The 12,119-nt window shown below is 36.6% G+C and overlaps 1 protein-coding gene across 1 annotated transcript; it reads left to right on the top strand.

Moving 5' to 3' along the window:
* Positions 1 to 4,640: 4,640 nt before the first annotated feature.
* LUM (lumican) lies at positions 4,641 to 11,909 on the top strand. Its single transcript, XM_081587355.1, has 3 exons — positions 4,641 to 4,731; positions 7,156 to 8,049; positions 11,048 to 11,909. Exons 2-3 carry the CDS (start codon positions 7,176 to 7,178, stop codon positions 11,200 to 11,202), a joined length of 1,029 nt encoding a protein of 342 aa, XP_081443481.1. The 5' UTR covers positions 4,641 to 4,731; positions 7,156 to 7,175; the 3' UTR covers positions 11,203 to 11,909.
* Positions 11,910 to 12,119: the final 210 nt, after the last annotated feature.

Here is a 12,119-nt window from a genome sequence, read left to right as displayed (position 1 = left end):
CGATCTCATGGACTATAGTCGGTCAGGCTTCTCTGGCCACAGGATTCTCCAGGCAAGAGTCCTGGAGTGGGTTGCCATGCCCTTCTCCATCCGTGGCTCATAAGAAATGCTAAAGTTAACAATGGTAAAAAAATCGACCTGAGGGGAGAAAAAAACTTTGAAATCCATTTCTTTATTTTCTGATTTGAAAACATAAACTACCTACTAAAATGGCATTTTCATTTAAAATATGTCTATTGAGATAAGCAGAATAGACAGACTAGGTACAACCAATTTGGTGAAAGAAATTTCAATGCAGGAGACAGTGCTTTACAAATTATAAGAGAAAGCAAGTGTTCATTGTAATATTAAAAAATAAAAACTACATTATGATACATTTATATAGTAAAACAATGCAGTTAATTAAATTAAAATGACATTAGAGAATAATATTTAATAATATACAAAAGTACCCACAACTTACTGTCATGTGGAAAACATTACAAAACTATAAGTGTAATGTAATATTTTTGTGAAAATCAGTGTCTGTTGGTTTGTGTGTGTACATACTCAGACCTTAAGAAAAAACACCAAAATATGCTAGTTTCTGGGCTAGAATATACATTTTTTACTTTTTCCCTTAAAACTATTCTCTAACCATTCTAAAATTCTTATTTTCCTCTGCATTTTCTAAATATGCTAAAACAAACAACTTTTATGACAGATAAGAGAGTTGAGTTTGAAACCTCAGTGTGTAAAATGGTAAAAATAGAACTTTCTCCTCTATTAGTAGGGACTTGTCATTATATTTCATGCTATTCTATGCTCTGAGATGACCTCATATCATAGATGCACAGTCATATCTTACTGCCTAGACAGAGCACTGGGAAACATGAGATGCCATTCATCCTGTGCTGTGCTTAGTTGCTCAGTCCTGTGCGATTCTTTGCGACTGCATGGGCTGTAGTCCACCAGGTTCCTCTGTCTGGGATTCTTCAGGCAGGAATACTGGAGTGGGTTGCCATGCCCTCCTCCAGAGGATCTTTCCAACCCAGGGATCGAACCCTGGTCTCCCTCATTGCAGGCGGATTCTTTACCAGCTGAGCTACCAGGGAAGTCCGGCCATCTGTCCTACACAAAGGGAAAACAATGTTGCAGTTCTTTGTGTGGAGTACTGGTAACATGTTAGTTTAGCTCTTCACATGAGAAGAAAAAGATCCAGCTGCAGAACTTGGGGAACTGGTTTCATAGAACTCATCCTTTAAAGGATATCTGAGATTCATTCCAAATCTGTGGTTCTATGACTCTATGAATAGTGATGTGTTAGTCACTCAGTCATGTCTGACTCTTTGCAACCCCATGGACTGTAGCCCCGCCAGGTTCCTCCCTCCATGGGATTTTTCTAGGCAAGACTAATAGAGTGGGTTGCCGTTTTCTCCTCCAATCAAGCCCTACACCAATGGCTTTATACACTGTCCTTTGATGCTCATACGTTTTCCTACAGAAATTATCAAACCCACTTTAAAGATGAAGAGACTAAAGCTATCAAGATAACATACCTTTTTCATTTTCACCCCAGGTAGGTTGGTTGAAACAGTTTCTAATCTACATTTATTTTTCCACGAAGTCTGGGCGGTTCACTGAAAGAAAATGAAAGTCGCTGAATTCTGACTCTTGGCGGGTAGCCCACAAGGCCCCTCTGTCCACGGAATTCTCCAGGCAAGAACAAGAGTGTGGGTAGCCATTCCCTTCTCCAGGGGATCTTCCAGACCCAGCAATTAAACCTAGGTCTTCTGCATTGCAGGCAGATTTTTTTACCTTTTGAGCCACCAGGCATGTTCACTACTTTCCAGCTATTACTTTTCTGTCATACATTACAGAATGGTTACGACAGAGGAACAGTCAAGTTGCTGTGAGCCTTGGGGCTTTGAGAAGTCCAACGTTGCATTCAGAAAAGTGAAAGTGAAGTCGCTCAGTCGCGTCTGACTCTTTGCAACCCCATGGATTGTAGTCTACCAGGCTCCTCCGTCCATGGAATTTTCCAAGCATGAGTATTGGAGTGAGTCTCCATTTCCTTCTCCAGGGGATCTTCCCAACCCAGGCATCCAACCCGGGTCTCCCGCATTGCAGGCAGACGCTTTACTATCTGGGCCACCAAGGAAGCCCATTCAGAATCAGGTGGGTGGAACAATAATGATGTTCTTCATCACCCTTGCTGGTCTCAAGTAACAGAGGGAGTCCAGTTGATAGGCTGACGTGGCAACTCAATCGTTTTAACATAGATTCTGATGAAATCTCCCACATCCATTACCGCAAAGGACCTAATCTCCATTCACTTGGTTGGAAAGCTCAAACCTCACCCAGAAGGTCTAAAGTGTGCATATGGGAGAATGTGAGTATGTGAAGTACAAAGAAAGAAATTATTGCTTATCTAACCTTGTGCCTTTTAAAAACTTTTGCCAACCTAATATTTTTGCATTTTCTCAACTGTTAATAATGTTGCCTAGAAAATATTTTAAACTGATTAAATACCTTTTCCTAGCTCCATCCTGTCCACCCTCTTTCCAGTGGGTGAAGGTGCTCATGATTTTGTTTTTCTACTTACTTGTTAGGTGACTTTCAGTGAATTATTTAGACTTTCTGAGTCTCCATTTTGACTTCTCTGAAAACGTGATAATAATATTTATATGTATTTTAAAGCATGAAATTTAAACTTAGAAATATGTGAACATTCTGAAAATAAAGCATGAAATAAATTAGATACACCACAAATATTAATTTTATTTCTAATAAGCCCAAGAAATATGCTTTAAAATGTGCAATAGTATCCAATTACTGGTCTCACAGAGCTAATTTTATAGAAAAAGGTATATATGGACAATATCAGCTTCACAATAAGCTAAATCCAACTTAACACATTTGAACTCTGTTACGGACAACACATTATTGCTCAAAACAAAAATCCTTGGAATATATAGCTGGAATTTTTCAAACAAAATTGCAGGTTAGAGAAGTTGACACAGTTAAAATTAATGCTTAGAATTGTTTTAGCCATCTTCTTACAATGAGACATTTAATTATATGTGACTGATCAATTTACCCTTTTTTTTCTTGATTTCTTCTAAGTTTATTTATGTCCTCTATTGTAAAACTGTGTTTGTTGTTGTTGTTTAGTGGCTCAGTCCTGTCTGACCCCATGGACTGTAGCCCAAGAGCTCCCTAGTCCATGGAATTTCCCAGGCAAGAATACTGGAGTGGGTTGCATTTCTTTCTCCAGGGGATCTTTCTGACCCTGGGTTCAACCCACATTTCCTGCATTGCAGACAGATTCTTTACCGCTGAACTACTGGTGAAGACCAATGTAAAACAGAGGTCTTTCTAAAATTTTCTTAAAATGTTATGCTACGAAGTACCTTACAATTGTATTAGTTACTTCAGAGAAGATTGTTTTTAGTTTTTAAACTGTTCTCTGGCAAAAATGAGGCATTTACACTAATATTAATTTTTCAGGCAAATGCATTAGTAATCATGGAGATTAAATTGATTTTCAAAGTCTCATAGCTAAAAAGTTACATATTTATCTTAAAAGGGAAAATCTTACAACATGGCAATTTAAAGTATCTGATTCTAAGAATTCCTATAAACATGAGGAAATGAAAAATTTGGATGGAAAAATCATATAAAAAAGCTACAACGCTGATACAATCACAAAATGAAATAGACAAGGAATTGAGTAGATCCTCATTTTCTAGAAGCCTGCATCAGGAAATGATAAGGAAACATATGTCAAACCAGGCCTTTGGGAGAATGCAACTTAGCATAACTTTCAGTTTTGAAAAAAAAATATTGCTAGCATGCAAGGACAGAGTGAAAAATGATTACTTTGTTATATTTTTAGTATACATTTATTTTTTTCATGTTCTTTTATGTTTTTTGGCAATAAGCTATAGAATACTATTCCCAAGTGAGGTTTTGGATGAATTTCTAAATTAAATCCACAAAATAAGAAACAGGCAGAATATTACTGATTGGTTCCAGACCTGAAGAGCATAAAATGAGTCTGCTTAACATAAGCAAACTGGAAATGTTGATACTTATCACTTGTATCACAGTATAAATGAAGCATTTTAATATTTTACAAACTAATGTAAGTTTCTCTTTTGGCCAAAAATTAAGTTGGTCCAAGTAAGTATAAATTTCAAGAGTAATGAGCAAAAAGGATTCAATTCTCCTGAGTCTGCTCATTTACATTTTCCTGAAATGGTTTATTCAGTTGATGATTTACGTGACTTTTAGAGGAGCATGATAGTTAGCTGGGAGAGCTGGATTTAATTATTGTCACAGCTATAGAAGTAAAGGGCTTTGTAAGAGAAGCATTCTCACTGTAGATGCCTCATTTGCAGCAGGACTCCATTTGGGGTTAAAAGCTAGGTTATTTGGGCTGGTTTAGCACAGATCTCTCTCTTACTCCATAGGGAGTGAGCTGGGCTGTCCTTGCTCACCAAGTCCACCTGCACTTCGTTAAGAGTGTTTGCATGCCACACCACAAGATCCCCACAATGACATAACTCCATTCAGAGACTGGCGTGACTGGGCTGGGTCGTCCCCCCACCCCCCCCCGCCCCAGCTCTTGTATCACTAAGAATCTGGCAGCCAGTTCCGTCCTGACAGAGTTTACAGCATATATTGGTGGATTCTTGTCCATAGTGCATCTGCTTTAAGAATTAACGAAAGCAGGGTCGAGACAGTAAGGTAAGTGCTGTTTTAACTATAGCACTGGGGATGCTGACGGTTTGGGACAGTGTTTATTGTAATAAGAACAGAAAAAATTTCCCAGAGCAACTTTGCCAATTGCTATTCAACAGCAAATCCACAGTTTTGAGCATTTACTTTCACATCTTGCATAATATACTTTCCATGATTTATGGATTTGGGATACATTTTATACAGTCTATAATGCCTTACTTAGCAAAGGATGTTATAAAAAGTTTCAAGGTTTCACTAGAAAGTAGACAGAGTGAAACAATATGGCATTTAAAATGTTTGCTATTTTATGCTAAGTAGTTCTATATGTTAGTTCTGTTAGAACTTAATTTGGAACAAAGAAAGCCATTTCAATCAGTACTCAAAATATTTTGCAACTGGTATGTCATTATAATTTGTTATGATTTGCTGTAAACATTTTATGCTGTTATAAAACCTGAGCAAAAGGATTACTTAATTCTATTTTGTTAATTTTGAAGATTAGGGTTGTGGATGTGTCTTAAGAAACAGGAATATGTTTTAAAGAAATTCTGGGAAACATGATTTACTGTTTGGAAAAAAGCTTTTTCTTCATAGCCACAGGTATTTGAAAAAACTAGGGGAAAGTAAAGTGTGTTTTTGCTTCATAATGGAGTCATTATATGGTTACAAACTCTCTTTGAATTCAGAGCCCTTGTTTTGACTCTGCCAAAAAATATGGAAGCATTTTTCATTACTATTCAATACTCACATTATAGTTCCCATGTCTATTTTAGTATATACTGAATTAAAATAAGGTGAAAACTTATTAATAAAGTAAGACAAATCTTTACAACATTAATATACTGTAATTTATAAAGAATCCTACAATTACATTAGCACTATGTAATTGTTCTCATGGCCAAGTCCTGTCAACTAAATTAAATGACTCCATCACAATCTTAGGGAATAATTTACTAAGAGTCTGGCTACATGTTACATTATGTCTGTTATGAGAGTGATCCTAACAATCTTTTTGAGTGTTTTATCTGCTAAAATTAAGTACTTTATAATTCCAAGTTAAAGCAAAGATGTTTAAAATTCCTGATAGCAGAAAATCCTGCTTATCCCAAACTACCTAGATCCAAAAGCTTGTACCTTGTTTCTCACAGGAAGAGATTTTATTTTATGGTATCCATTGGAATGTGGATGCTGCTTCACAGTAACAATTTCCCTCCCAGAGTGACCAATTGCTCAGCTACAACTCTTCATTCTACAAAAGCCCAACTCTTATATCCTGTTTTCCTTTACCTACATTGCTGACCCTTTACTTCTCAAGCAATTGAAATGTGCTTCACCGATCCTCACCTTAGCAACAGGTACATGTGAAGATCACTAATACAGATTGTTTTCAATGTATATTCCCAAATTGATCCTTTCCTACATGGCTCTTAATGCCCACTGTTTAATGCAGACCTTCCTCAGGTCCCACTTCTTTCCCATCTTCATTCAGTGAGAGTGCTAAAATCCAGATAAGCACACCCTGCTTTCTCAAATTTTAACATGAAGAAGGTAGACAAATTGTGAGTGACTGAGAGAAAGAAAAGTTTTCATTCAAAAGTTTGACAAGAATATCATTCTCTACCAGTTAGATCTCTTTCTAGGTTTAAAACTGTTTAGAGTTCGTGACATTTCCTGATTAACAAACAATAATTTTACTAAAACTAATATACTCAATACTAATTTTCAAAGAGAGTTTTGTAATATGCTTTAAAGTATAGAATGTTAAACAAAAGTGGACATAATATGTACACATCCCTTCTTAAGAAGTCTGTTTCCTTTCTTCAGAGTCAACAATCAAGACATTTCTAAAAGCATTTCCCACCCTCCCCAGCTCCCTACCACTACCACCACCATCACCCACCCCCCAAGCACCCCCAGCAGACACACATAAGAACAATGTTCTTCCAGACAAAATCACAGATTGCCCATGTTCTCAGGAAGGTTCTTTTTAATGAGATATTTTAATGATGTTGAATGGTGGGGTAGAGGGTCCAGTTTATAATCATCTTCTTGTTTTTTGTTCCTCCTGGTTTTGAAGGTATTCTGAAGCTGCGTTCTAACATGGTGGTTAATGGGCACCTCCCAGAAACCTCTTGCAGGAATCCATGTAATTAAGAACCTGGAGAGAGGTTGACTGGAACAATTAGGCCTAGCTCGCCCAGAAGGGGGCGCCAGTGTATGTAATCTGTCCTGGAATCTGTTCCCTTCCCCACACATTGTAAACTTAAATCCTTATCCTAATCCTTAAAAGCAAATTAAACAGACATCTTTAGTGCAGTAAAAAAAAGCATTCTAAAATAATAAAATTCACATTTGTGAATGCATTTTCTTTCTTAGTATACTTTCCCTCAAAGAATACTATTTTATAATACATATTTTCACTTTATTTAGGATTCAAAGCATTTGCCAAAATGAATCTAGGTGTGTTTCCTCTCCTCTTGGCATTAATTGGCCGTGCCAGCAGCACCTATCTTGATTACTATGATTATTACAGTTTCCCCCAATCAATATATGGGAGATCATCACCAAACTGTGCACCAGAATGTAACTGCCCTGAAAGCTATCCAACAGCCATGTACTGCGATGAGCTGAAGCTGAAGACTGTGCCAATGGTGCCTCCTGGAATCAAGTACCTTTACCTTAGGAATAACCAGATTGACCATATTGATGAGAAGGCCTTTGAAAACGTAACTGATCTGCAGTGGCTCATTCTCGACCACAACCTTCTAGAAAATTCCAAGATAAAAGGAAGAGTTTTCTCTAAACTGAAACAATTGAAGAAGCTGCACATAAATTACAACAATCTGACAGAATCTGTGGGCCCACTTCCCAAATCTCTGGTGGACCTGCAGCTCACTAACAACAAGATCTCTAAGCTTGGCTCCTTTGATGGACTGGTTAACCTGACCTTTATCCACCTTCAGCACAATCAGCTGAAAGAGGATGCTGTTTCAGCTGCTTTGAAAGGTCTGAAGTCACTCGAATACCTTGACTTGAGCTTCAATCAGATGACCAAACTACCTTCTGGTCTCCCAGTATCTCTTCTAACTCTCTACTTAGACAACAACAAAATTAGCAACATCCCTGACGAGTATTTCAAGCGTTTCAGTGCATTGCAGTATCTGCGTTTGTCTCATAATGAACTGGCTGATAGTGGAGTACCTGGAAATTCTTTTAATGTATCATCTTTGTTGGAGCTGGATCTCTCCTATAATAAGCTGAAAAGCATACCGACAGTCAATGAAAACCTTGAAAACTATTACCTGGAGGTCAATGAACTTGAAAGTAAGTAGAAAACTGTGCCTATGATTGATTGATACCTCCTCAAGGTTTTAAATGCCTAAGTCGTGTGACACAGATATTAAATTGGCTCCCGTTAAAAAAAAAAAAAAAAAGCTAAAAATGCCAACAGAATATTTCTCTAGAATATAGAATTCTAGCTTAGTTGTTTATCCAGTATCTGGCTTCTCTTTGGAGTGTCGAGATAAGAAATCATTACGGTCATATAGAATTTAAACACTCGTTTCTTCAAATTTAGTATTCTGGGCTAATTAATTCTGCTGTGTTAATTCTTGATTTTCATCTGTTATTATTTGCTTCCTTCATGACTTCAATTTGTGTCTGCATTCATTTCTTGACAATATGTAGCTAAGGTAGAAACCAAGTCCAGAGAATGCACAATCATCAGAGACTTTAACATCTCTCTCCTGCTTTTCCCCAGAGCAGCCCGCGTACACTCATGGTCTCCTCTGACATCTTTACTTGGGACTCAACATGTTACTCTGCTATCATGACCATCATCTATCTCCGTTTTCCCTGGTATGGTTGGTGTGTGTAGTCTTCACAGTGTTCTTATGAGGACTGTGAGAAAGTTTAAGGAGGACTATGATAAGCATTTGGAATATAGTTTACTAGAATTACAGAGACCCTTTTTCTTACACACAACACTTCACCTCATTTTATTTTCCCATCATTTCTCCTTCCTTTCTCTTACTTCTGTAGTTTATTTTTCATTTATCTGCTGGGTAGAAGTTTGACCTGATCCACTCGGGCTGTTTAGGCACTCTCCTGATCTCTTGGCACATTTTTCAATTTAAGCCATACAGATTCGGATGGTAAATTGACTATTCACCAATATTCACCTTATTTTTTAAGGGAACTTGGTAGAAGAAAAAAACCTGTAATTCACAGATGAAGTTTTTAAAATGAAAACTCAGGTGGGAAACACTGATTCACACAGTAAATAATTCTATGTGCAAAGTAATCTATTGAAATTGAACATGTGTATGTTATAAAACTCAGTCCCCTTGTCATACTGGCTAAGGATATTGACACTCCTATCAGAAAAAATTGCATTGTGCCTTATTAATATGCTACTTTATAATTCTGCAACAGTTTCAAGTAACTCCTAGTTGAGTTGTGATGTTCTCATGAAAGAAATCGTGACTGCCAGCTCTGCAATGCCACGTCTTCTTTCTTGCATCTGGAAAGCTTGCCTGTCATGCAATACAGTCAAGCTATCAGAGCTAAACCCTTAGAGTTGTTTCCAGGGGAAAATTCACTATGTGGCAATGTATGGTCCCACATTATAAACTTTTGTGGTCAGGAAAAAGGATACTCAGACAGGCCAAAATGCTAATGGAATTTAAGATGGTTGAGGGCTGAAGAAATCCATTAGATTTGGTGGGTGGAGGTTAGCAGGAGCAAGACTACCTCCTACTCTGAGACTAGAAAGGAGAAAGATATAAATGCAGGGGCATTTGAAGGTGGAAAAATCAGTTTTCATTGTATGAGTAAAAAAGAAAGAGCCGTTATAGGAGATGGGACAGATGGACCAAGAGAGAAATGCCAGCAGCCTCTCAGTGCCAAGCTGAGACTGAAATCCCAGTTCCCAGCACGTTTGGTCATTTGCAAGTGAGTAGTTACCTTTCTCCCTTCCTTATCTTTGACACTTAGGTATACACATTTCAGGGATTCTTGTCACGTGACTTTGCATGTGTGTCTTCAACTTAGTTTGTCTTGCCGCATAACATTTACACATACCAGTTGCCCACATTGTAACATAAAGAGAGTTCCTTGATGCTTTTCTTATATTAGGAAATGTACAGTCAAAAACTATTTCTTATTTTTCAAGCTTGCAACTTTAAGCATTAGACTAGTCACAGATCCTCCTAGTGTAAAGCAATTTAGAAAAGAGAAAAAAAAAGAAAAGGACACCAATAATTATTCAGTACATAGTAATGTGCTAGCACTGTGTGAAGTGCTCTACATACCTTAGTTGATGAAATCTTCATGCCACACAGTGTGATAGATAGGTTATACTTAAAAAGAAAATCTGATATATGTTTCAGAAGGTAAATGGCAGAGATAGAAAACTAATATAGGCCTAGACCCATGTTTTTTCCATTGTCCCATATTTTCACAGAGGCAGTACTGAAAGCAAAATCCCTGGAATTTGACAGATGAATAATTTAAGACAACATCTTAGAGGGAAAGACTGCAGTGTGTTTGGGGTTCAACTGAAGTCACTGTTAGCTAGAGTTGAAAAGTGAAAGAAAAATAACAAGATAAAGGACCGGCATAAGGTTAATGTGAAATAGATTTGTGCCACCATAGGCAGTTTCAATGTACATACACAGGTCATGCTATCTGGTAACCATCTTGGTGTCCATTAAAAACTAAATCAGATGTTCGTTTGTGGCAGGTTTTTGACCCCAGAAGAAAAGGGCATGGACTGAGATGGTGGATATTCCACGATTTGGTTTTTGCTTTGGAGGTTTTGAATCTTTGTCATGAAGTGTGGTTGTTAAAACTCTCTAGAGTTCATCTATTTAACCCTTTTTAAGATGCAAAAACTCAGAATCCTAACTCTGCTGAGACTGTTCCTGTAACAGCACCCCATCTTAGATTTCCTCAGGCTCGACTTAATATTTCAAAATAATGCTTAGATAACATGGTAGGCTTACTTCATGCCTTTCTATAATCCAGTGTTTCTAAATCAAGAACTTAAATAATACTAAAAAGATGTTTCATTAAGAACTTAAGTTCTGTTCCTTCAAATATTAATTGAATCTTCTGACTTAACCATAGGTATTCTTTACTAAATATTATTGGGCTTTTGGAAGTCTGAAATAGTCCTTTAATAGTTCTAAATTCAAATAAGTGGGAAGAAGTCCTATTGGAAATTATTATAGGCTTAAAGATTCTCTTTTTTTTTTAATGATGGTTTCAAGCTCATGTACTGAAAGAAATGATTGAAATGTTTCACTCTTTAATTTTCCAGAGTTTGATGTAAAGAGCTTCTGTAAGATCCTGGGACCCCTATCCTACTCCAAGATCAAACATTTGCGTTTGGATGGCAATCGCATCACCCAAACTAGTCTGCCGCCTGATATGTATGAATGTCTACGTGTCGCGAATGAGATCACTGTTAATTAATGTCTACTGATTCCAATTACATTGAGGTGTAACCTGGAACAGCAGTTTATGGTTATGTTTATTTGTGTGTCAGTTTTTATAGTATTCATTTTTTGTTGCTGTTTATTACTTTCATAAATTTCTAATTCTAAGGGAAAATGTTTTGTAAACATTTTACTACTTTTTTAAAAGAGAAGATGAAAGGCAGGCCTATTTCATCACAAGCACAGACACACACACACACACACACACACACACACACACACACTGACAAGAAACTTAATGCTTTATTTGTAAATTTAGTGTTTTTACATCTCTACTGTCAAATGATGCGACAAGCTTTTTACTGGTTTCATGAAAGTCAAGTTTTATAATTTCTAAATCTTAACAATGTGCCAAAAAGCATGGATTACATGCATATGGATGTTTATAGCCCTGAAGCAAATTATCTCAATGCTCAAATGTTCACATTTCAATGTTCGAATTTGTTTAGCTGAAAAATAGATGGTAAATTTTGAGACCAGTGATTCTGCAAAATACTAGACAAAATTCATGAAACTACATACACTTAAAGCAGTATTTTTAGTGTTAAGAATATATATACTTACCTAATGAAACTTTTCTTTTCTAGAATTATGTTTCACCCTAAGTCATGTGTATGTTTCTTTTTGATTATTTGCATGTTATGTTTAACAAGCTAATAGCAAAATAAAACATAGCAAATGGCATCACTGTGTTTGATTTCTTGTGAAATCATATCTCTCCAGTAAAAACAGATAAAATAATAGATTAGAATTTTAAAAATCTCTAGCCTGAAATATTTTGCTTATGTTAAATAGAATTTTTCATTAACTAGATTATCTGCTTAGAGCATCCACTTGTAAAGAATCTTTAAATACCTCTTACAATATGAACTTGAAAGTGTGCAAATCCCAGGT

This window comes from Giraffa tippelskirchi, chromosome 4 (assembly GCF_054371585.1).
Source record: "Giraffa tippelskirchi isolate mGirTip1 chromosome 4, T2T-mGirTip1v1.2.pri, whole genome shotgun sequence".
Classification (NCBI taxonomy): Eukaryota; Metazoa; Chordata; class Mammalia; order Artiodactyla; family Giraffidae; genus Giraffa; species Giraffa tippelskirchi.
This window is presented reverse-complemented; position numbering and strand designations above follow the sequence as displayed.

Coding starts and splice junctions, on each gene's coding strand:
- LUM (XM_081587355.1), top strand. CDS start 7,176: ATGAATCTAGGTGTGTTTCCTCTCCTCTTGGCATTAATTGGCCGTGCC. Junction 8,050..11,047: donor GGAGGTCAATGAACTTGAAA/GTAAGTAGAAAA, acceptor TTAATTTTCCAG/AGTTTGATGTAAAGAGCTTC.